The 23581-nt window shown below is 43.9% G+C and overlaps 1 protein-coding gene across 10 annotated transcripts in view; it reads left to right on the top strand.

The window, feature by feature from the left end:
- Positions 1 to 22525, top strand: part of TBC1D5 (TBC1 domain family member 5) — a 553318-nt gene extending 530793 nt beyond the window's left edge. For 7 of the 10 annotated variants that reach the window (XM_037736381.1, XM_037736380.1, XM_017522203.2 and 4 more), the window contains 3 exons: positions 12047 to 12126; positions 12947 to 13108; positions 18452 to 18745. In XM_037736381.1, the coding sequence (XP_037592309.1) occupies positions 12047 to 12126; positions 12947 to 13108; positions 18452 to 18745 (536 nt within the window). Of the gene's footprint in view, positions 1 to 12046; positions 12127 to 12946; positions 13109 to 18451 lie in introns of all 10 variants that reach the window. The other 3 variants (XM_017522211.2, XM_037736379.1, XM_037736376.1) reach the window with 2 other exon arrangements.
- The last annotated feature ends 1056 nt before the right edge of the window (positions 22526 to 23581 follow it).

Genomic DNA, 23581 nt, shown 5'->3' with positions numbered 1-23581 from the left:
AAAACCAAACTTTTCCTGTCAACTTTAGATGAGGTTTTTTACCTGTTGATTTTTCGGTTGCTATGGTTACTCCCTTCTTGTCGTCCTGACAGTGAGTTAAAAGCCACTGACAGTATTAATCTCTGTGGCTGAGCTTAGGCTATTCTTAGATACGCCGTACTTCATACATAATTGCACGTGGGTGAGCAACCTATGCTAGTCTGATCTATGAGCAGCTGGGCTGAGCTGCCAGCTGTTTACAGGGAATACATGAGCTGCTCATCCTTCTGGGCTCTAATGCCCATACCCGCCTGCTCCAAATGGAGGTGTTTCCATTCATCTGTTTGGTATTTGGACACCTTGGTTTCTAGCAGCTTGGTCTTTCATTGATGAGTCATACAGATAATGGGATGGTTAAATAAAATTAATTAAGGAGAATCTGATTTCCCATGCTCCTGTTGAGAGTACTGTAGCTCATAGGATCTTAGAATATTAAAGATGTAAAAGCCCTAGAAATCAACCTAGTTGTTCTTTATTTGCAGATGAGGAAGCCAAGGCCCAGAAAGGGTGAGTGACACAGCCAGCTAGCTGGCAGTGAGAGTCCAGACCTGAATCCAGTGCTTAGCTTCTCTTTCACTGACCAGTCTACTGAGGCCACACTTGAATCAGTAGTAGGATTTCAAATCTTATGTTATTTTATTGCACCCATCATAACTGATTCTGTACTTGTCATAATATTTATGCATGAATTAGCTGAAAAAGAGGCCAGTTTTGAATATCAGTTTATTTGCCTCGGTAAGAACTTTATAAATCTAATTTTCTGATGTTTATAAAAACAACTTTCAATGAATATCTTTGGAAATGTTCAATAAGGCAATTAACAAATGACATTTGAAAAAGTGAGAAAGAAAATGTGATCATCAGACAGCTTTCTGTCAGCTACGCTATAGAAAAAGAGTTTCATGATTATTTTAAGAATTTTACTGCTTTTTATTGTGGGTAGCAGAGTCCTCTATTGGAGGAAAGGATACACTTCACCTGAAAATCTTGTTAAAAATGAAGATTCTAGAGTCCGATGTTGGAGGCTACTGGGAATGCTGAGGTGGGAGGATGACTTGAGGCCAGGAGTTTGAGGTTGCAGTGTGCTGTGTGCCGTGATCTGGACTGTAAATAGCCACTGTCTCCAGCCTGTGCAGCATACCAAGATGATGTCTCCAAAAAGGGAACCCTGAGCAGCGTGGCCATGCCTATAATTCTAGCACTTTGGGAGGCCAAGGAGGGAGGAGTGCTTAAACTCAGGAGTTCAAGACCAGCCTAGACAACATAGTGAGACTCAGTCTTTATTTAAAAAAAAAAAAAATTCTTTTAATTAGTTGGACATGGTGGCATGTTTCTGTAGTCCCATCTCCTCAAGAAGCTGAGCTGGGAGGATCACTCCTGCCACTACACTCCAGTCTAGGTGAGAGAGCAAGACCCTATCTCTAAAAAAATAAATAAAAGGGGACCTTTGTTCATTGTTGGTGGGAATGTAAATTGGTAGAACTACTATGGAGAACAGTTTGGAGGTTCCTCAAAAACTGAAAATTAAGCTAACTAAAAATATGATCCTGCAATCCCATTCATGGGTATATACCCAAAAGAAAGGAAATCAGTATACTAAAGAGATGCCTGCACTCCCATGTTTTTTTTAAGCACTGTTTACAATAGCTAACATCTGGAAGCAACCTAAGTGTCCATTAACAGACAAATGGATAAAGAAAATGTGGTACGTATAAAGAATGGAGTATTATTCAGACAGAAAAAGAATGAGATCCTGTCATTTGCAACAACATGAATAGAACTAGAGGTCATTATATTGAATGAAATAAGCCAGGCCCAGAAGACAGACTTCATGTTCTCACTTACTTGTGGGATCTAAAAATAAAAACGACTGAACTCATGGGGATAGAGAGTAGAATGATAGTAACACAAAGGATAAATGCTTGAGGTGACGGATACCCCATTCACCCTGATGTTATTATTATGTGTTACATGCCTGTATAAAAATATCTGATGGAACCAAAAAATATATACACCTACTATGTACTCACAAACATTAAAAAAAAAAAAATCTAAGATGCCACCTTGATGGGATTCCAATGAGGTAGGTCTAATGTGGGACCTGAAGTTCTCCATTTCTAACAGACTTCGAATGACCTTATTACTGGCCCTTGACAGATTCTGAGCAGTAAGGAGTAAGAGCACTTAAAATTATTTAGACATGAGTCAGCTAATATATTCATAAACTGTTAACATATTCATAACCCCATGCTTCAAGCATGTGTGCACCTCAACTTTGTGGGCAGAGCTCACTACCTACCCTAGCATTCTGAGATAGCCTGCAATACTCTGAAATTCAGAAGTGATTTTTCAGCCTCTACACCTTGTTCTAGTTGAAGTTGTTTCCCCCTGGTTTTATTATTGGAAGACTTGCAACAATTGGTCAGCATCTTTCTTATACCAGTCCTATACCAATGTCGAAAACCAGTAAACTACACACTAGCTCATCCCTCTTCAGGCCAGGATGCCACCACTCCAGTAATAGGGCCTCAGTACAGACTGTCCAACTTCCATCAGTTTGCTTTCCATTTTCTGCTTCTTTCCCTTTTTCTTACATGTTTTTCCACAGGAGGAGCCCAAACTGAATTATTTTCTTTCTTTCTTCCAAGTCCATCATCTCTGGTAAACTTACTCTGAGTTCATAGTGTATCAGCATTTTATTTTCTCTCTCTCCCTTAACTGCTGGATGTAAATATTGCAAGCTGTATTGAAGGGTGACCACAGTGGCTCCCAGTGGCTGCCGCGGCATTGTAGCATTCCCACAGTGGGTAGCATTCCCACTAAGGGCAGTCCTCACTTAGGCTTCTAGCTTTTCAATAATGTCGTTATTCTTCTAATTCAGTGAGAAAGAGACTTCTGGTTAGTAATAGTATTGTTGGATTTCTTTCTCTTTTTTTTGTTATACTTTAAGTTCTGGGGTACATGTGCAGAACGTGCAGGTTTGTTATATAGGTGTACACATGCCATAGTGGTTTGCTGCACTCCTCAACCCGTCATCTACATTAGGTGTTTCTCCGAATGCTCTCCCTCCCGTAGTCCCCCAGCCCTCAACAGGCCCCGGTGTGTGAGGGCTCCTCCCCTCCCCGTGTCCATGTGTTCTCATTGTTCAATTCCCACTTATGAGTGAGAACATGCGGTATTTGGTTTTCTGTTCCTGTGTTAGTTTGCTGAGAATGATGGTTTCCAGCTTAATATCCAAATAAAAGTTTGGTCATTTCTAACAATTATAGTCATACTGGGCAGCTTTGCTATGAAGACAAGACTTTACTATAGAAGACGAAAATACACTAAACTCACCAGCCTTCCCAATTTGAAAGGGGCAAATGTCTTTTGTGTCATTTCATTCATGGTAGAGCATTTAACACCACAGCAGGATGAAGCTTATATAATTGTCACATATGACAGCAACTGCCATTAGGTCCTATGTGCCAGATTGAGTGCCTGGTACTTCACAAACAGTATCTCTAATCTCCCACTAAGTCTGCAAGTTGAGTGAGAGTATCCCTAGTGTGCAGTGGAGGAAACTGTAACTCAGCATGCTCTGCATACTTGATGAGAGGTTACAGAGCGAGGTAATAGCAGAACCCGGCAGGATTCAGTCCCAGCTCTGTCTGATCCTACAGCCTGTTCTCATCCTTTCATACCAGGCTGCCTCTCCATGTTCTCCAATCCCAACTCTCTCTAGCTAATGATCCAATCACCAGAAAACCCATATACGTTCTCTCTGTGGAAACAGGCTGACTAGCTTGATAGCTCAAGGACTTTGGGGCCACCACGAGCATCTCATGCTGAGGACCAGAGCCTATGAGCAAGGGGAGGTGAAGCCCAAGATTTAAAGACTGATGTTCATTGCCTTGGATCATGTTTACATTCTAGCTGCAGAATGGCACTTAACTGTCACTCAATCCTCATGTCAGCAAAACCTTTATGGCCTGAAATTTACAACATATATATTTATCTTAAGCCCAGTTCAAAGAGTCTTATTTGACTAAATTATGCAATTTTAGGGCAGTCTTAGCCAAACTGCTGTCCTATCTCACAGCTCCCAAATGAGGGTATGATGGCAAAACCCCAGATTATTTCATATTACTAAGGCACCAGCTATGTTTCTGTTATTATTTTTAGAAGTACATATTCTGGCAAAGGCTTCTAACCATTACTGGAACTTAGAGACCTTTCAAGTTTAAAAATACATGTGAAGTCTCCTTTTTTGGTTGACCCTAAAGCCATAGCCGTATCATGATTATGACAGATCTTACTGGGAGGTGTCATGCTTCCATGTTCCTCGCTGGCGCACAGGGTGGTAAGTGCTAGGAAAATAATATGCCAAATAGTAGAGAATAGTAAAGATTCAGAACTCTGTGCCAAGCTCACTCAGTCCACTTAAAAGAACTATTTATTGGCCTCAATAATTGTCTTTATTGTAATACACATATTTGCATAGTCTTACCCTTAGATTTTCCTAAGTAATGTTTCTCTCCCAGTGCTGAGTTTTGGATCTTCAGCCATTCTGGCAGCTGGATGCCAAAGAGGATCCTTGATTATATTTCTGTGCAGTCTTCTTCATTTTGCTTTTTAAGAAAATTAACTTGGCTCATCAATGAATGTTATTTCTCTTCACCTGCCCCTACCACTTCTCAACCTAAGATCTAGTTAATCATTTAGTATCTCTTAAATCTTTTTCTGGGAAATATCTCACCTACATGTATTCCTTAGGGGATAAAAATCAGCCCTGATGCTAGCAGGAAGGCCCTTGCCTCACACTGGTCACTTACCCAATTACCTGCTCTCTCATGTAAAATCAGGTTCTAGGGGAATGGTGAGGTGGGAAGTGGTAATCTGAAATTGAGTTCAATGTATATGGAAAAGGTAAGTAAAACTTCAGATAGGGAGAGAGAGAACAAGAGAGAATATACCTCTTCAGGAATACCTTCAGTGATGCATAGATTCACATGAAGAAAAGCAGGCTGTCCTCCAGAGCACTAGTGATTTCAGAAACATTAGCAAGGAGCAGTGGGATTTTAAAGTGATATGAATACAATGAATAGAGCACCATACTTAGAATACGAACACCATGGGCAACATATTTAGAACGTGGCACCAAAAGTAGAACGTTGTAGTTTCAGGAAATTTTCAGTCTCTAAGCCTTATCATTGAATTATTTTCCAAGAGTGAGAGATAAAGCAAGAGGGACCCAACAACTGAGTGCTATTGGAGAGAAGACTGCTAATAGCAAGCTGATGCTTAGACGTGGTAAGTTTGAGGTGGACTTTGAAAAAAAGGCAGGACATGTCACTATAGGGAAGATAGGAGGGACTTCTAGAAGGGGGAATGAATTTGCAAGGACACACAGAGATACACATCATGTATTGGAGGTTACATGATGAATTTTATGCCTTCTCCTAGGGTTTGGACAACTATGGCACAGACATCCCTTTGTCAATGTTCAGCAAAAACCAGTAGTGGCAAATGACAGCTCTGCCCCTCTGACTAATGGCCACCTCTTCAGCCACGTCACATTGGGCCTGCCTCCCTTAATCCCACCTCTCTATTTTATAATAGCTAGAGTCCCTTATATGAGATTGTTAAAGGTCAGGGTAACTAAATCCTATCAGAGATGAGAAAGCCTCAAAAAACAGAATCCAGATATCCAAATATTTAAGGTACCAAGGGAGGAGGAAACAAAGTAAGCAATACCAGTAATTTCAAGACAATATGCAGAAATAGAAAGCTTTGATTATCTCATCTAGACCTCCCAGCAACCTTCTGAGATGGGTATTAGTCCCATCTCACTGATGGGTTTAATGACATATAAATATCACATCTCAAGGTCATCAAAACCCAAGCCCTTTGATACCATTGCCAGTGCTCCAAAATGCTCTCATAGAAATGATTGTGTAGTCTGTTTTGCATGTAATTGACTTCCTGTTTCTGGCTGACCTCACTTCAGTCAGTTCCACCACAGAATAAAAGGCACTGCATCTCAAGGCAACTGAGTCGGTGCCAGTGACCCATCCTGTACCTCTTCATATCTCTGGTCCCTTTGTTAGTGCCGTACACATAATCGGGGGGCTCAGGAATCTGAAAGATCTGAAACCCAATCCCAGTTCCACCACTTTCAAGTCGTAAGACCTCAAATAACAGACCTGGCATTTCTGGCCTTGGCTTCCTTTTCTGTAACATATTGACGGTTCTCATCTAGAAGGCTTGTTGAGATAGTGTGGCAACGTGGCACATAGAAATGAGAACTACTGGGTGTGGAGCTTCCCTAGTGACTAGGTGTGGTGCTAGTCACTTGACCTGTGCTGTCTCCCTGATTCTTCACAGTCATCTTATGAGGAGGGTGCTGTTATTACCCCTCAGGCACAAGGAAGTTAAATGCCTTGCCCAGTTCCACCTCTGTTAAAGGCAGATGTTAGTTCTGCTTTTGTCACCTTTCCACTCACTAACCCCCGCCCCCACCACCACCAAATAAGGCTTGTTACCTTTGCACCAGCCATTTAAAACATGTAGTTGAAAACACTTTTCTTCTCGCATTGAAAAAAATAAAGTTTTCAAGAAATTGAAAAAGTAGTTTGTTTACCATTTTCATTACCCTTAGAGTTAGGGATCTATTTTTGTGCCACTGACATTTCATTAAAAATAGTGGCATCACCATGGGATTGTTACATGAATGAGATTTTTGTGTGTAATTTCCACTGAAGTGGTTAGTTATGTGACATTTTCCCCTTTAGTTTCAGTGCTCCAACATTTATAATACTTAAATGTAAGGAGAATATAAAGAGTGTAATCTTCCTTTTACACAGAAACAAAGAGAAAGAGCCTTTATAGCAAAATTTATTGTGCCTTTAGCTAGGAGGAGAATTGTGTATTACGTTGGAAATGTAAACATTTTAAGTCATGGAAAGACATAGTTTTCTACTTTTACATGCAGATATAACTTAAAACAGTAGATTGGTTACTGGGAGGTTATATGTAAGTAGAATGTTTGTAAATGCTACCTTATATAGGGGAACTGTTAGGGAATGTATTTATATGGTCAGTACTTTTAGTAAGATGTAAATTCTTACATTCAGAACATTTAACAGCCTCTGAAGGTGCCCTTTTGTTTCACTCTGGATTTACCCTAGATTTCTTAAAGTCAGCCTATTCAGCTTAGCTGATTAAAACAAAGGTTTATCCCTGAAATTAAGTGAACAGTTCATATGTACCTGGGTTTTCAGGGAAGAAGGTCCTGGTTTTCATCAGATCCTAAAAGGCGGTCCTTGACTCATTCCATAAATTAAGGCTAAGGAATTGCGGGATGAGGGTATGCTGGTGGTGATACTACAGTTCTGAGTTCTTCCCTCTACTTGGGTGAACCCACTCTGCACTGCGTTCCACAACGGTGTAGCACATCAGGCCAGAGCATTGTATTCTGCCTGCAGGACAAGATTAGTAGGCTGCATTATGGTGCCAAGATGGTGCCAGGTTTCTGGGATGGGCTCACATGGCTCTTTGGTGTTTGAGGAAGAGCTTCTGGGTGCCTTCTAGGTCCTTTCCTCTAAAGAAAGCTTTGTGTTCTTGTACATTTCTGGGTTTCATTTTCCACTGGAGCCACTGACTGCCCTATGTGCCCATAGACTGTGACCTAAAAGCCTCTAGTCCTTGTTGCTGCTGGCCATGAGCCCCACTATTACATTGGGGGCAGAAACCAGGCAATTTGGCCAAATCTTTTGTTTTAGGATACGTTCCACAGCAGACTATCAAAGGGACACACAGGAGACAAAGATCTAGTCAGGGCAGCAGGAAAGCTCACACTGGTTTCTGCAGATTCCCGCTTTGTGCTGGCCTCTGCCCTGTGGGTGTGACCTCCAGGGGTACTTTCTTTAGTTCCTTGAACCCAAGAAGCCCCCTATCCTTCTTTCAAATGTCCTGATGCTCCTGACTCCACCTGCTAAGCTTCCTTTGGGGACCTGAGAGCAGTCCCCTTGCTGCTCTCAACTACCCAGTAGGAGCTGGGAACCTGAGCCCACCTCTCAGCTCAGCAAGGGCAAAATCCACCTCCCTGTCCAGGCACCCAATGCTCTGTGCCATGCTGCCTCTGCGAGCCTTCAGGCCCTCACAGCTCAACCTGAAAAGCTGTAGCAGTCCTGCAAAGTCATCTTTCTCAATCCTCTAAAACAGGGGTCTTCACCCCCGGTCCACGACCTGTTAGGAACTGGGCTACACAGCAGGAGGTGAGGGGCACGTGAGCCAGCATTACCACCTGAGCTCCGCCACCTATCAGATCAGAGGCAGCATCAGATTCTTGTAGGAGTGCAAACCCTATTGTGAACTGTGCATGCAAGGGATCAAGGTTGTGTGCCACTTGTGAGACTCTAGTGCCTGATGATCTGAGGTGGCACAGTTTCATCCCAAAACCATTTCCCCCACCATTTGTGGAAAAATTGTTTTCTATGAAACCAGTCTCTGGTGCCAGAAAGGTTGGGGACTGCTTCTCTAAAAGACCTACATAACTGGTTCTTGCAGATTTTCTGCAGTTGCTTATTGTTAACGTCTTGTTGAGTGGATTCCGTTTTGTTTTATTGAGAGAGAACAAATGGTTATAGGATTTTAAGGAAACAAAAAACATTTGCTCTCTAATTATATCTGTCATTCCACTCGCATTCAACCTGCTTTCTTATTTTGGAGCAGGCCATTCTAATAGCCAAAGCTACAGTCAAGTTTGCACGATAAATGAAAGCTGTTGCTTTTCTGCAACATTTTGTAAGAGGACTTATCACCTGGTTTATGAATTTATTCATATTGAAGATTCTAATAAGTTTTCAGGCTGGAAGTATGTTGATGGTATCAGTTTTTGTCTTGCCCCTTACTGAAAATACTTTTTTGGAAATATTTAGAATAGTAGTGTTTTAATATGCAAGTTTCAAGCGTGTTTTTTCATGTTCATTTATTAATTCATTCCATCAGTCAGTAAATACCTATTGTGTACCTGTAATGCACCAGGCATTATTCTGAGGGCTAGAAATAAAGCTCAGAGCAAGAACATCTTGGAGTTGATATCCTGTTAGGGGGAGCTTGACAGTGAATAAACCAGCAAATACATGCATCAGACAATGACAAGTGCATACAAATACAGTATAATAGATGGTGTGGTAGAGCCTGGAGAGTCATGTGGGGGCTTCTTTAGTCTCGGTGGGCAGGAAGGCTGCTCTGAGGAGACAACACTGGGGCAGAAAGTTGAACAGTAAAGAGAAGCCTGTGTGTATAGATTTGGAACAAGAGCCTGCCTCCAGGCCCAGGGCACAGTGCACTGGCTCTGTCACTGCCAGTGTGGGGCACTGAGCAACTGAGAAGTGGTATATTAGCCCTAGTAGCTCTACGGGACCAAGCATGGAATCTAGGAGTCCCGTAGAGACTGGAACAATCTTAAGTGAGTCACTAAGAATGTGGCATGTAAGACATTATAAATGGGGCATTTTTTAACACTGCAAAGAATAAAAAAGATATTAAAGGAGGGTGAACACATACTCACTGTAGTAATTCTCAAATTGGTGCATCTACCTCAACATTTTTTTTTTTTTTTTTTGGCTACTTACAAGCAACTCACTTTTTTTACTTTTTATATATATTTTATTGCATTTTAGGTTTGGGGTACATGTGAAGAACATGCAAGATTGTTGCATAGGTACATACATGGCAGTGTGGTTTGCTGCCTTCCCTCCCACCCCAGTCACCTATATCTGGCATTTCTCCCCATGTTATCCCTCCCCAACTCCCCACCTCCTGCTGTCCCTTCCCTAGTTCCCCCCCACAGACCCCAGTGTGTGATGCTCCCCTCCCTGTGCCCATGTGTTCTCATTGTTCAACACCCACCTATGAGTGAGAACATGCGGTGTTTGATCTTCTGTTCTTGTGTCAGTTTGCTGAGATTGATGATTTCCGAGTTCATTAGTGTCCCTACAAAGGACACGAACTCACCATTTTTTATGGCTGCATAGTATTCCATGGTGTATATGTGCCACATTTTCCCTGTCCAGTCTATTATCGATGGGCATTTGGGTTGGTTCCAAGTCTTTGCTATTGTAAACAGTGCTGCAGTGAACATTCGTGTGCACGTGTCCTTATAATAGAACGATTTATAATCCTTTGGATATATACCCAGTAATGGGATTACTGGTTCAAATGGAATTTCTATTTCTAGGTCCTTGAGGAATCACCACACTGTCTTCCACAATGGTTGAACTAATTTATACTCCCACCAAGTAAAAGTGTTCCTATTTCTCCACATCCTCTCCAGCATCTGTTGTCTCCAGATTTTTCAATGATCGCCATTCTAACTAGTGTGAGATGGTATCTCAGTGTAGTTTTGATTTACATTTCTCTAATGACCAGTGATGATGAGCATTTTTTCATATGTTCGTTGGCCTCATATATGTCTTCTTTTGAAAAGTGTCTGTTATATCCTTCGCCCACTTTTGAATGGGCTTGTTTTTTTCTTGTAAATCTGTTTTAGTTCTTTGTAGATTCTGGATATTAGCCCTTTGTCAGATGGGTAGATTGCAAAAATGTTTTCCCATTCTCTTGGTTGCCGATTTACTTTAATGATTGTTTCTTTTTCTGTGCAGAAGCTGTGGAGTTTGATTAGGTCCCATTTGTCTATTTTGGCTTTTGTTGCCAATGCTTTTGGTTTTTGGTCATGAAGTCCTTGCCTATGCCTATGTCCTGAATGGTTTTGCCTATGTTTTCTTCCAGGGTTTTTATGGTGTTAGGTCTTATGTTTAAGTCTTTAATCCATCTGGAGTTAATTTTAGTGTAAGGTGTCAGGAAGGAGTCCAGTCTCTGCTTTCTGCACATGACTAGCCAGTTTCCCCAACACCATTTATTAAACAAGGAATCCTTTCCCCATTGCTTGTTTTGGTCAGGTTTGTCAAAGATCAAATGGTTGTAGATGTGTGGCGTTGCCTCCGAGGCATCTGTTCTGTTCCATTGGTCTATATCTCTGTTTTGGTACCAGTGCCATGCTGTTTTGATTGCTGTAGCCTTGTAGTATAGTTTGAAGTCAGGTAGCGTGATGCCTCCAGCTTTGTTCTTTTTGATTAGAATTGACTTAGCTATCTATCAGCATGTTTTTGAAAATGTGTTTTAATTGTGCCCTCCTCCCTCCCTCCACCAACACATTCCCTTGTACGTCCCCAGGAGACTAGGCTTTCACTTCTCCTCCCAACCCCAGTTCCTTCTGAGCGTCCTGCCTCAGAACACCACAGTTCCTCATAGAGCTGTGTGCATCCTGCAGGCACAGGGAAGGCTAAGGACCACTGAGTGTTTAACTTACTGACGGGCAAGCAACTCAGTGTGATACTGAGCCTGATGGTCAGAAGCTGGCTTGGTGGGTCCCTCAGATCAGGTCTGGAGCAAAGACTTCCTGTGTGGTGGCTAAGTCTCCTAGAGGAGACTCCATAGACATGGTCATCTAATGGCAATCAGTAGTGCCATGAGTTTGGCCTCTGATTTTTACTATTATGTTGAAATGGCAACATGTTTTACTGTTATAAATCCTTAAAGATAGTTTCTTTATTAATTTCAGTCACCTGGAAGGAACTGGTCAAATCATTGACCCATGAGGCTATCTAGGAAGCCTTGGCTGAAAAGCTTCCTCCTAGAGATTAGATGAATGGCTCAGGCTGTTGGCTACATCATGTCGACAAGTGGTGCCCAGGTCTCTGGTTGGAAGTGAAGACACATCTGTTACCATGAGAGCACATTCCTGGGACGTTGGAGGGGAGGCTGTGTGTGCCAAGCCCATTGCTGCCCTCTCCAGTCAGCCCTGCAGATTCCCCATCTACAGTTTGCAGAGCATCCTTTGTGGAAATAGTTGCTGTGAGATTTGGCAGAAAACTTCCCAAGCCTGTCTGAAGTTATGGTGTGGCAGCAGGTAAGTTATGCTCAGAGCACTGGTTATAAAATGTCATTCTTCTATTTTCAGTAAATATTCAAGATGTGATATTACAAGAAAATTTGGAAAAAGAAGATCAAATTCTGGTTTCCCTGGCAGGATTAAAACAGGTACGTGCATTGTTCTGGCACTATTTCTTTGTGACCCTCCTGCTGTGGCGAGGGCCCCAGGGCATGGAATACCATGATGTTAGAGCCAGCATCCCCTACCCCTTATTTCCTCCCAGACAGAGCCCCTTCTGCATTTCCACCTATTTTTGCCCCCGCTCCTTCTGACGATTGTATCTGACTAGCTGGCGGCTCATGCTGGTTTTCCATTTCCCACACCTCCCCTTCCTCTCTTACCAAGCCCATTCTGTTTGTTCCTCACCCAAAGCTAGTATGGGTAGACCAGCATCACGATCAGTCATTCATCCATGAATTCATGAATGTCTTTGGAGCACAAGTCATAATCGGTACCTATACCATGCCTCAGACCCTCAAGGACCACATTGACCCAAGCCTTGAAGATCTAAATGGGACATATATGTCAGTGAAAAAGAATATGCTGTTTCCAAATGCCTACCTGCTATAAACAGTCCAGCTCGGGTGGAGCCACTTTAGTGACCACGGTATGCAGTTGGGGGTGGGTGTCCAGACAAATTGTGCTTCCTGCTTTAAGATAGCTACCAGGTATGTGACTCCTATATCCTACCCAGTGAAAACCTGGCTATTAAATGACCTGACATTTTCCTTGCTCACTGTTAAGTCAGCAGCTTTGATAAAGTTTGATTATTTTTCCCTTTATTTGTTTCTTATGGTAAAACATTAATATTCATACTATAAAAAATAATTGATGACAAGGCTAGTTTAAATGTCTGAGAGATTCAGCTAGCATCTGAAAACAAACTCATCCATTTTTTTCATTTATTTTCTTCTTCTTTGAAAATAGATCAAAGACATTCTAAAAGGTTCCCTGCGTTTTAACCAGAGCCAGCTAGAGGCCGAAGAGAACGAACAGATCACCATTGCGGACAACCACTACTGCTCCAGCGGCCAGGGCCAAGGCCGAGGCCCAGTCCCGAGTGATGAAATGTCTGGGGCTACTAAGCAGGTACGGGAGCTCTGCAACATGAACATGTTACATTAACTCAGAGGGAGTGCATTCACATAAGATCTTCAAAGTTAATAACATGTACCCTACCAAAGTGACTTCAGATTACCATGTGTGAAGTTCAGCTGTGCAAGCTGTGCACTCTGTGCTGCAGAGGGTGCCATTCACGACGATGATGAGGCAGGTGTCTCCTAGAGTCGTGCGGTGCGTGCCCTGCAAACCTGTACGCAGCAGTGCTGCCTGAGCCTCTCACCATGCCCATTCTGTGGGATAAGAAAGCTAGATCTCTTAGTTATCAGTTAGTTGCCTCCAGCGGACGCCTCTTCTCTGTTAGGAAGTACTGTCTAGGCTTTCCTAATGCTGTCTTGAGTGGATTTCACTTGGCTAGAACCTTTTTTGCAAAATTACTTTCTTGCCGTCTTGGGAAGGACTTCCCATTAATGCCCGCGATCTAGGGCAGGAGTCTGTAAAGGGCTACAGAGTAAGTGTTTCAGGATTTGCAGGCAACATATGGTCATCTACGTCACATATTTTTTTTTTCTTTGTATTTTATTTTTGTTTTTATCACACTTTCTCAGCTTGAGGGCTATGCAAAACAGGCCACAGGCTGGATTTGGCCATAGTTTGTTGACCCCTACTCTCAGATTGCAACATTGTGTATCATTTATTCTAAGGCAGAACCACAGAATTTCCCAGCTAGAAAGCGTCTTCCTATAGCTTCCTTATGTGCTTAGTCCTGCCTGCTCATTTTATCAGTGAGAAAATGAAGGCCAGAGAGACACACATAGGCTTTAAGGCCACGGGCACTTTGCCTGCCAGGCATCATGTTTTAGAAACCCTGCCCCAACCCAGTAAGTTCAGGCTACCATGCTGCCTTGCCGTGCTTTAGCTGATAAATTCTTAATTTTAAAATCAGCTTACAAAGTTTCATCTTGGAAAATGAACATTAGCAAAATATTATCTAAGTCACTTTTTCAAAAACTTGCATTCAGACACTTGTAAATTATTTTTTGTGTGATTTTAAAACAGCAAAATGACATTCGAGTGGGAATGTTTTTCAGTCTTAAAGATGCTTTTCCAAAAGAGAACTCCATGGTTAACTTCCTCTTGAAGCCACAGAAAACGCTCATGGAGTCCTTTGACCCTGCATTTGTAGCCACATGAATGCAGCTATGATGCTGCCAGTTTAATTTCATTTCTTTCTTCACAAACGCTCCTTCCCTCCTTCCCTTGTCTTACTTTTCAGTAATCATTTATTTATTCAAATATTACTGAGCGTAGGCCCAACCACAGTGCATTTTTAATTGACGATTTAAAACTCCAGCATAATTTAGTTGAGTGTGTCAATGTACTACAGAAAAAGACATTTTAAAATCACTAATGAATTTGTTAAATTTAAAACTTATTATACTTTGCAGTTGACATCAGTGGTTTCTGTATTTGTAAGAGCCTACCAGTGACCACTGCTGCCCCGGTGGACCCCTCTATGCATACCCAAGATAAGCTAGCCACGAGATGTGTCTGCCATGAATGAAACTGTGTCCTTGTTCTGGCAGGGCCTCATCACATGCAGCATCCAAGAGACACTGCACCTCTGCGTGTGCTTCTGAGACAGAGTCAGCCCTTCTTGGGCCTAAAGACCACACAAGTGAAAATAAAATGGCTTCTCTTCTCTATCTCTTCCCTGCATGACCCCTCCCCATAGCTATTAGCAGTTTATACAAAGCCAGTACTCCTGAAAAAGGTTTTACTGAAGAGAGAAATAGGGAAACAGTGCTCTCTCCTCTCTCCTTCAGGGAAATACTGAAATTTCTTGAGAGAATTCCTGAATTCAAGCAAGCAGGTGCATAGGGCCTTCCACTGCAAAGCCCAAGGATCCAGGCTAGGCTGATAAGGGGCCGGGGGGCTACCAGGCATGAGATAGCTGCCAAGTACCCACCTTCTCCCTGCAGGAGCTAACTCATCCGTGCTTGGAGCTGGCTAAGTTTTCCTTCTCACTGCTTGTGGGAGGAGGTACAGAGGGCTGTCAACAGGCTACCTCCAGTAACATGCCTCCCAAGAGAGCCAAGTAGAAGTTCCGAAGGCTTCCAGGGCCTGCTGTTCCAGGAACTGGGTGTCCAAGGCTATGGGATATATCCCCTGCTCTCTTGAGCTTCCAGTTGTAAAGAGCCAGGGCCTAGGGGAACAGTGCTAGGCAGTTTCTTGACACATCGGAGATGTAAGCACTACATGTTGGGTTTGTGATGGGTTGTGCCATAGCACATTCCTAACTTAGGGATGGGTTTTCATTGCTTTCTTGGTTAATCAGTAAATAATGTGTAAAAAGATAGTGCAGAAGGACCAGGATCCCCCCACCTGGGGACAAATCGCTCATGGTCCTCCTGCCGATGCCCTTCCTCATCAGCAACTGTGAAGTGTTCTTCCTTTGTGGGAATTCACATGCCGTGCTCCTGACTGTGAGGTTGGTGTGACATGCTGTTCTTTGTTTGGTTTACAATCTTACCTCCAGCTCTGAAAATAGCAGTCTTATGAAATTGTATTCTATAGAGTGAGAGGAGCCACACGCTATCTGTCCCATCTTAGCATCTATCCTCACACATTCCTTTGGGAAGTATTTGATAAGCTAACTTGAATCAACTGCAGTAGAAGGAGGACTTTGTGGGACCCTGGATTCATTAGTCAAGCAGCCCATCACTTGCTTTTCTGCTTCTCGGGTACGGTTTTAATTTGCCTATTGTCTAATATTACAGCCACTAGCCACATATCTATTTAAAATTAAATTTAAAATGTACTAAAATTTAATAGAACCAAAAATTCAGTTCCTCAGTCACACTAGCCACTTTTCAAGTGTTTGGTACCCACCTGTGGCTAGCGGGCAGGTGGGTAGGGGCTGCTGTATTGGGTAGCACGGATAGAGAATACTTCTGTCATCATGGAAAATGTCTGTTGAACAGTGCTGATCTATAGCTGGGCTCACCTGCATCTACAGCCATCCTGAACTCAAGCTATGAAATGAGGTAGGTCTGGGAAGACGGCAGGAAGCGGGTAAAAGGAATATGTGTTGTGACGATCCTGGCTAGTTTTAGGCAGGACTGACAGGTTGAAAACTTTTTCTTGCATGTATCTGGTAAAAAGAGAGGACTGACGTAGGGATTCACAAAACTTCTGTAAATGTTACAATGGTACCAGATAGTGGTCAAGGCTGCTAGGGAAGTCCATAAAGACGTCAACGCTGTGTCTAGGAACAAATTCTAGGTGGGAGTTCAGAAGGGTGGGGTCTTTTGTTGTGGTTTGTGACATTGGCCAAGCTACCAGGTCTCCTATTTGGGGTTCTTTTCTTGATTTGTAATGCAAAGGGGCAAGGAAGGGGTTCAGTAAAAGAAAATGGTTGTTAAGGCCCTGTCAGCTCTAACTTGCTTTGTCCAAGGCAGCCTGTGACCCTCATCTGGGAATTAGGGGAAGCATGCCAGATAACTAGAGTAATGGTAGAAACTATCTATCTTTACTTTTAGTCATGGGCTTTGAAAAGTGTTTCTCCACTTGAGAATCTTACTGACATATTCACTGTAAAGGAGAATAAGTGATCTCAGTATCTCTGAAGTAGAGGCACCACTCTAAAAAAAATAGGCCCTGCTAAACATGCCCTTTTATTTTCAACCTAGGATAAGCTCTACCAGTTAGCATTCCAGCCCTGTGTTGTGGTGAGAGGTCAAGATTTTCACTGTTTACAATGCAGTACAACTGTCCTATGAACAAAGTGTCTGCACTCTGGAAGAAGTCAAATGTAGGGCCTGTGTTGATTCCCCAGCAGGTTTCAATGCACACCACATGTGTGGGGGGAGGAGAAGCCCCACCCCACAAAGGCAGGATGGCTCTGACCAGGTGCACCTTACATGGGGATAGTCATGGGGAAGAGGTTTGCGTTCTTTTTCTCCAACTCAGACAAAAAGGTAATCCTTCTCTATCAAACAGCTCTGGTGCCATTTGTGATCACATCACCTGCTAACAGTGCCGTGTGCTATGTTTTTCTTCACTTGTGTAGGAGTTAACATGTTAATAGAATGTTAGCACCTTTAGAACCTGAGATGAACAACCTTAAGGCCTGTTACAGCTCTGTGATCTTAAAGGCCAATTCTGTTTCTGTTCTCCAACTGAATATGCTGAAGGCCAGTGAATCATCAGAGGTGGAAGGTCCCTGAGCCATTATTTAGCCACTCGCCCCCCACATCACTGAGGAGGACATGAGATTTAGAGAAGGGCCTGTCAGTCAGGGCCCAAGGCCAGATTTCCCTCAAAGCTGATACTCATTCCCCTTCTTGGCTCTGCACACAGCCCACAGAGGCCTAGGCCTTGCCAGTCTGGAGGCCCAAGGACTCAGGAGACACTTCCAGTCAAGGGACTCCATATATGTCATTAGACTTGAGACCCCAGCACTAGACTTCACCCATGCTGTGGGGAGGGTAGGCAGGCAGGGCGAGGGAGGCAGGTGTGGGCACTCCATCACCTTACAGCACCACTGGGTGAGGTGTTTCTGCCAGGCTGGCACTGGACGTCCTTGTGACCAAGGGACACTATGTGTCCTTGTTTGACACTAGTTTGACACTATGACTTTGCTACCCAAAACCTTTACCTGTGTTTGTGGATGTTAACTTTATTAAGTTAAAAAATTAAAAGCTACTCATAATTGCTTAGAAAAGAAAATAATTGTAGAGTATAGCAATTCTATCTCTATACTTTTTGCCATTATACTTTGCAATTGCCATTTTCAGTTTTCACATTTGTAGAACGTACTGGTTACCGCCATTACTTCAGGAGACCCCCGTGTGCTACCCAAGATGAGCTAGCAGTGAGATCTATATGAGATGAAATACATCAGGCCTTCTGAAAGCTATCCTTCTAGCCAGTAATAAAATCACTCCCGATCTGGCAACTCACATTAGGGAGCCAGCAGCTCTCATGTCATCTCACTATATCACGACAGCACATTAGGAGGAAGACACTGTCTTTACCCCTGTTTCAGATGAGAGTGAAGGTTCAAGGAGGATGGATGATTTGCATGGCAGAGTCCCACCTGAGGCTGAAGCTTATCAGACAGGAGCTTTACTTTGTTCCCCCAGGGAAGCCAGCATTTGGCTTCAGAGGGGCTCACAAGATACTGCTGGCCCTGCACCACTGGTAAAAGCGTGGGCCTCAGGGCAGCCGGCCAAACACTGTCTTTCAAGGTCAAATGGAGGGTGAGGTGGCCTAGCTTTCCATGGTGCATTCCCCAGTCACAGGGCCGTCCACTCCGTTCTTTGCCGGTTTCTTCTTTCATCCATCTGTACTTCTAACTGTACGTTACAGGCCTCTTCAGAAATGCCAGGGTGCACCGATAGAGGGAGTTCAGATGACTTCATCCTGATTTCCAAAGATGATGATGGGAGCGGTGCCAGGGGCTCCTTCTCTGGGCAGGCCCAGCCTCTTCGCACTCTCAGAAGCACCTCTGGGAAAAGCCAGACCCCAGCCTACTCCCCACTGGTGTTCTCAGACCCACTGATGGGCTCAGTCTCAGCTTCCTCCAGCAACCCCAGCTCCAGCCCTGATGACGACAGCAGCAAGGACTCTGGCTTCACCATCGTGAGTCCCCTGGACATCTGACCACAGGGCCCAGTCCTATCCCACAGGGATGCAGCCACCCTTCAGTCCCTGGTCCCAAGCCCAGATTGAGGCTCACCCAGTGGAGACCCCTCTGAAAGCACTGCTTCCTTCCCAGCATGCAGTTGGCATTGGTCCAGCCCTTTGAAACCCCTGAGAGAGAAGCATATATGGCTACAAAGCACACAGGCTTAAGTTTGCCAAATACAGACAGGGCTTTCTGGGCCCTTACCTAACTCCCACCCCACTCATGCTCTGAGTTAAGAGCTGAGTTATGTACTCAGTATCACACTGACAGTTAGGAAAGACCAAATCACAATTACAATCACTTTTCCTCTGTCCCCTTCTCCCCAACTAAGGGTGTGACAACTCCATCAGTTATACTTAGAAGGAAGAGAAATAGTTATTTTCTTATCTTTATCCCTCAAAGCATCAGACATAGGAAAATTGGTTTATACCAAGAAAGCTTCCTCTGTGGAAATCTATCTCAGCCCACTTTATTCTTACATTGGGAAGCCATATCACAGAGCTAAATGCAACAGAATGAACTAGAACTAGTGGATTTTAGGGCTGAGGAAAAAAATTTAAAAAAATTACTGACCTCTCAGAGTTATAATGATCTCTGGAAACAGGGTCAAAACTTAGGAACCATATTTAGGTATGATGTAGTGTTAGTTTTTTTGATGTATTAAAGAATGCATCTCCAATCCTTAGGCCATATCAACTTTGGCCATCACTGTCTCTCCTTAAACAATGTTGCTTCACCTTCTAGAATCTTTCATAGCCAGAAAACAAGGTTATTATAAGCCAGTTTTTGCTGCACTGATTTCAAAAGATGTAAGAATATTACTGTCCTTCAAATGGAAAATGTAACCTTGACTTTATGGGATAAACATCTTTCAGGCAGTTCTCTAGTTACGTTTCTCTGGTTTCAAAGCCGTATATACCTGTCAACTGAAGCAGAAAGGGAAAAACCCAAGTTTATTCCCACCCAAAGTCAGAATGCCTCGTTGGCCTTAAAGGAGCAGTCATAAGACTTAGAGAATTGGACATAGAGTCCCTTCTGTGGGGAATAAGGATACCTAGAAAACATTCCAGATGCCAAGAGGATGCAGGATTTCTACACAACCCCTTCCTTTCTTGGAAGTCAAGTGTAGGAACTGCAGGGCCTGTGCTCAGCTATGAACCCTGCATCCTGGGTGCCACTGCCAGGACCGGGTCTGACATGCCAGTGCCTTTCTGGGCTCAGCACAGATTAGAGACTCTCCCCCTTGTCGGTTGGCACCATAAAAAACCATGATGGGCACAGGGCATCACATGAACTGTTTTTCTACTTAAAGATGATCCCTGGAAAGGATACTTTTCCTCTCCTTTGCCTGCACAGGAATTCTAACAGGAATGGGTGAGGATGGCAGAGGGACACAGGGCCTGTCTTACCTCCATCAGGGAGAGCAAACATGCCACGGCCGACTGGCTCTTTGCGCCTGTCCTCAGAGGATGGTGAGGCAGCTTGGCAGTGGAGGCCTTCATGGTAACAAAGGAAAGCTCATTATAAAGGAACAGACATTGTTTACATCCCTCCCACTGCTAACCTTATATTTCTCTGTAGACAAATATGATAATGACATGATTTTCCACCTGCCCTCCAAGAAAATGGTGACTCGCTCCCAAGTCAATTACTGTGGAGAGCGTTCTAATTAGCTCTGCAATTTGTTCTTAAACTCTAGCAGGGAAATCTCCTCTTAACCACATGAACATATATGGTGAATAATAACACTGGTTTTGCCAGATAACAGGTAGTGTGCCTTCCACCATTGAGCAATTGCCTGGCATATGCACACTGTAGCTCCCTGGCTTTTGGCTCTGAGCGTTCCTCTCAGCACCTCTGAGTAAGCTGCTGCCAAGCACACGTCCCCATGACAACACTTTGTAAGCAGTGGGGACCCCCATACAGTGAGTGACCTTGCAACTGTGCAGGGTTACCACTGGTCACTTTCTCACCTTGGGAAGGTGTCAGAGTTTTCACTTCTAAAGTAAGAGGTGTAGAGCTGTTCCCGCCAGGGCTCTGGGACAGATTGGAAAGGACCACAGAGCTGGCCATCCCTGGGGAGCTGGGCCACTGTCATCTGCTGACCTTTAGTATTTCCTTTGCCCTAGAGCTAGAGTCATGATAGCTGAGGGTCACTGGCCCTGCAAGAGCCACTAGGCACCCACCATGTCAATAAGGCTCTCAGCTGGCTCATTGCAGTCGGCTGGGTGTTCATAGTCACAGAAAACTCCCAGCCCTGCTTCGCACTAGAGGCAGGTCCTCTCGGTTCTCTCCATCCTGTGCTGTGTTGGTGGCATGTGAGGTCCAGTGGCTTCACTCAGAGATATTGCTTCTGTGGCCCCTACAAGCTCACCCCCTCCTTGGAGGAGGGAGATATACAAGGACAGTGGGTCATGGACAGTACCAGCCTCAAATTCCCACAGGCTCATAACTCAGATAATTGTATTACTATCTTATGGTTTTTAAGTAATTTTTTTTTAATTCTTCATAGTTGAGTATTAGTTACAGTGCTATTAAAGAATATGTGTTCCATTTTATTATTTTATCAGGTGCTTAGTTTAATTGCACATTTTTTAAATCCTGAATATATTTTGTTAACAAATGTGGTAATCAGTGGAACCCCTCTTATGTTTTGATTATTAGCAGTTAAATACATTTTGTATACATGAAGCTTAGATTAATTCCCATCATCATCTCTTTTTTATATATATGTCTGTATGTGTTTCATGCATTCCTCTTTGATCAGATTGGAATTTGAGTTAAAATTTAGCTCTGTATATTACATGTGAGAGTTACAGACTAGCAAATCATAATGACTTTGCCTTACCTCAAGCGTATGCCATGGGGTCGGACAACATGGTAAACATTTAGTTACACTGGATTCCTCTTCCAGAGCTGACCTCCTGCTAATGTTCAGTGGTAACTGCAATCTGGAAATAAATAATATCACTGCAGAATGAATGTGACTCCAAAAATAAACCAGGACCTCCCTGTGATTTGCCTTGTCTGCAGATGACGGATTGACTTTTGTGCTGTCAGCCCTGGGGTTGCTAAGGAAGCTGCCTCAGGAGGGTTAGTTGCCTGCTCTACTCTGTCAGAGATGCTAAACAAATATCAAACGCTGTGGCAGTCATGCTGGCCTCCTATTAATAACCTGTCAGAGTTGATGCACATTATTTTTGTTTTTATTTTTTTAAGAAACTGCCCCAAGGATTCATTATAGAACAGGAGTGTGTATGGAGGACTTAGCTCCCCACATAGAAGTGGCCATTCTGTGGCAGCCACAACCAATTCCATCCCTCCTTTCCTGAGGACACACACCTGGCCCCTGGGCCCTTCCCCATGTGTCAAGGAGGGGGAATGGGGGAGGCTGTGAAATGGAGTGAGGAGGCCAGATGCATTGAGGATGCATGTGGCAAGCTAGGCTTCCTTCTCAAAGGCCAGACTGTTTTCTCAGTGTTACTTTCTAAAGCTCTCTTTTTATAGTATTAAAAAGATATATAAGGTTCATATAAACAGGATTGAGACCACTTTGATGTAAAAGCTGTCATAGTAGTTTTTCTCACAGTGGCACAATTCATTTGATTGATGGAATACTCAGTAATGCCATTTATGTCCTATCACTTTTTTCTCATCCATCTTTATGCTATAACTCATACTGATTTAAGAATGATTTCTCTTTTTGGCAAAGTGATCCCATTCAATATGGTTATAATAAAAGACTAATGTAAAACTGAGACTGTAGCTTGACTTGTTTCAGGCCATGCATGGCGGCGCAAGGTGCTGACCAGGCCCGGCCCAGAGGAGTCCCTCGCAGGGCATTGTCAGGTGGGGCATGGTCAATGGGACTGTGCCCCAGTCCGGAAGCAGAGGTCGGTCCAGACTCACTGCACACTGGGCAGGTCCTAGGCCTGGCTCAGGACTCACACCCAACTCTGACATTCCCTTCCTCTCTAACTAACTTGGGCTAGTTTGTTAACTTCTGGGGCCTCAGTTACCTTATCTGCAAACAGAAGATAATAGTAGTACATAGTTCATAGAGCATGGTAAGGATTGAAGAGGATAACAATTTAAAGTACTTAGCACAGAGCCTGACATACCATGAAATGCAGGACAGTTTCAGAGATGCTTAATTCTGGAAGGGCCCCTGGAGGTCACATAGTCCTACCCTGACCATTGACAGCCAGGACCTCAGAGGCTGCTGGAAGGCCCAGGTCCCACCCTGAGGCAGCCCTGCTCGGCCCACTGGTCCAAGAGATCATTGGCGAGGGCCGCCCCAGTGGCTTGCTGTCCATCTCCCCACTCTCCACAGAGCACCAGGTTTGCCCTGGTAGCCGCACTTCCACCCATCCAGTGGGGATCTGATGAAAAGGCCACAGGTGAGGATGGGGGAAAAGTGAGTATACTCAAGTGACAAACTAGGAGGGATGGGGAGGGGGATCTCTATAGCTTAGGCAGAGCCATGAAGCCAATGGCACCTTTGTGCCTGGGCCCATCTCTAGCCTGGACCTCTGTCCCCGACCCAGCCAGCAGGTAGCTTTTCCTCTTGTGGGGCACAGCCCCTCCTCATGTTCTACCATCAAAAGGTTGGAGGGCCTGGTGCACTCCTCAGATGGCTCTTGCTAGTGAGGGTGACCCCACCTTCCTCAGATCAGCGACAGCCACACATGCACTGGCATCCCTCACAGGGCTTCAGGAGTGCCTCGCCCATGTGCCTTGGGCATGACCACTTCAGCACTTCTGAAACCTCCTCCTGCCCTCCCTGCACCTCTCCACGTGAGGTTGGGCTC

The sequence above is a fragment of the Cebus imitator genome, unplaced genomic scaffold, assembly GCF_001604975.1.
Source record: "Cebus imitator isolate Cc_AM_T3 unplaced genomic scaffold, Cebus_imitator-1.0 Scaffold24, whole genome shotgun sequence".
Lineage (NCBI taxonomy): Eukaryota > Metazoa > Chordata > Mammalia > Primates > Cebidae > Cebus > Cebus imitator.
Note: the sequence above shows the minus strand (reverse complement) of the source record. Positions and strands in the feature narration are given on the sequence as shown.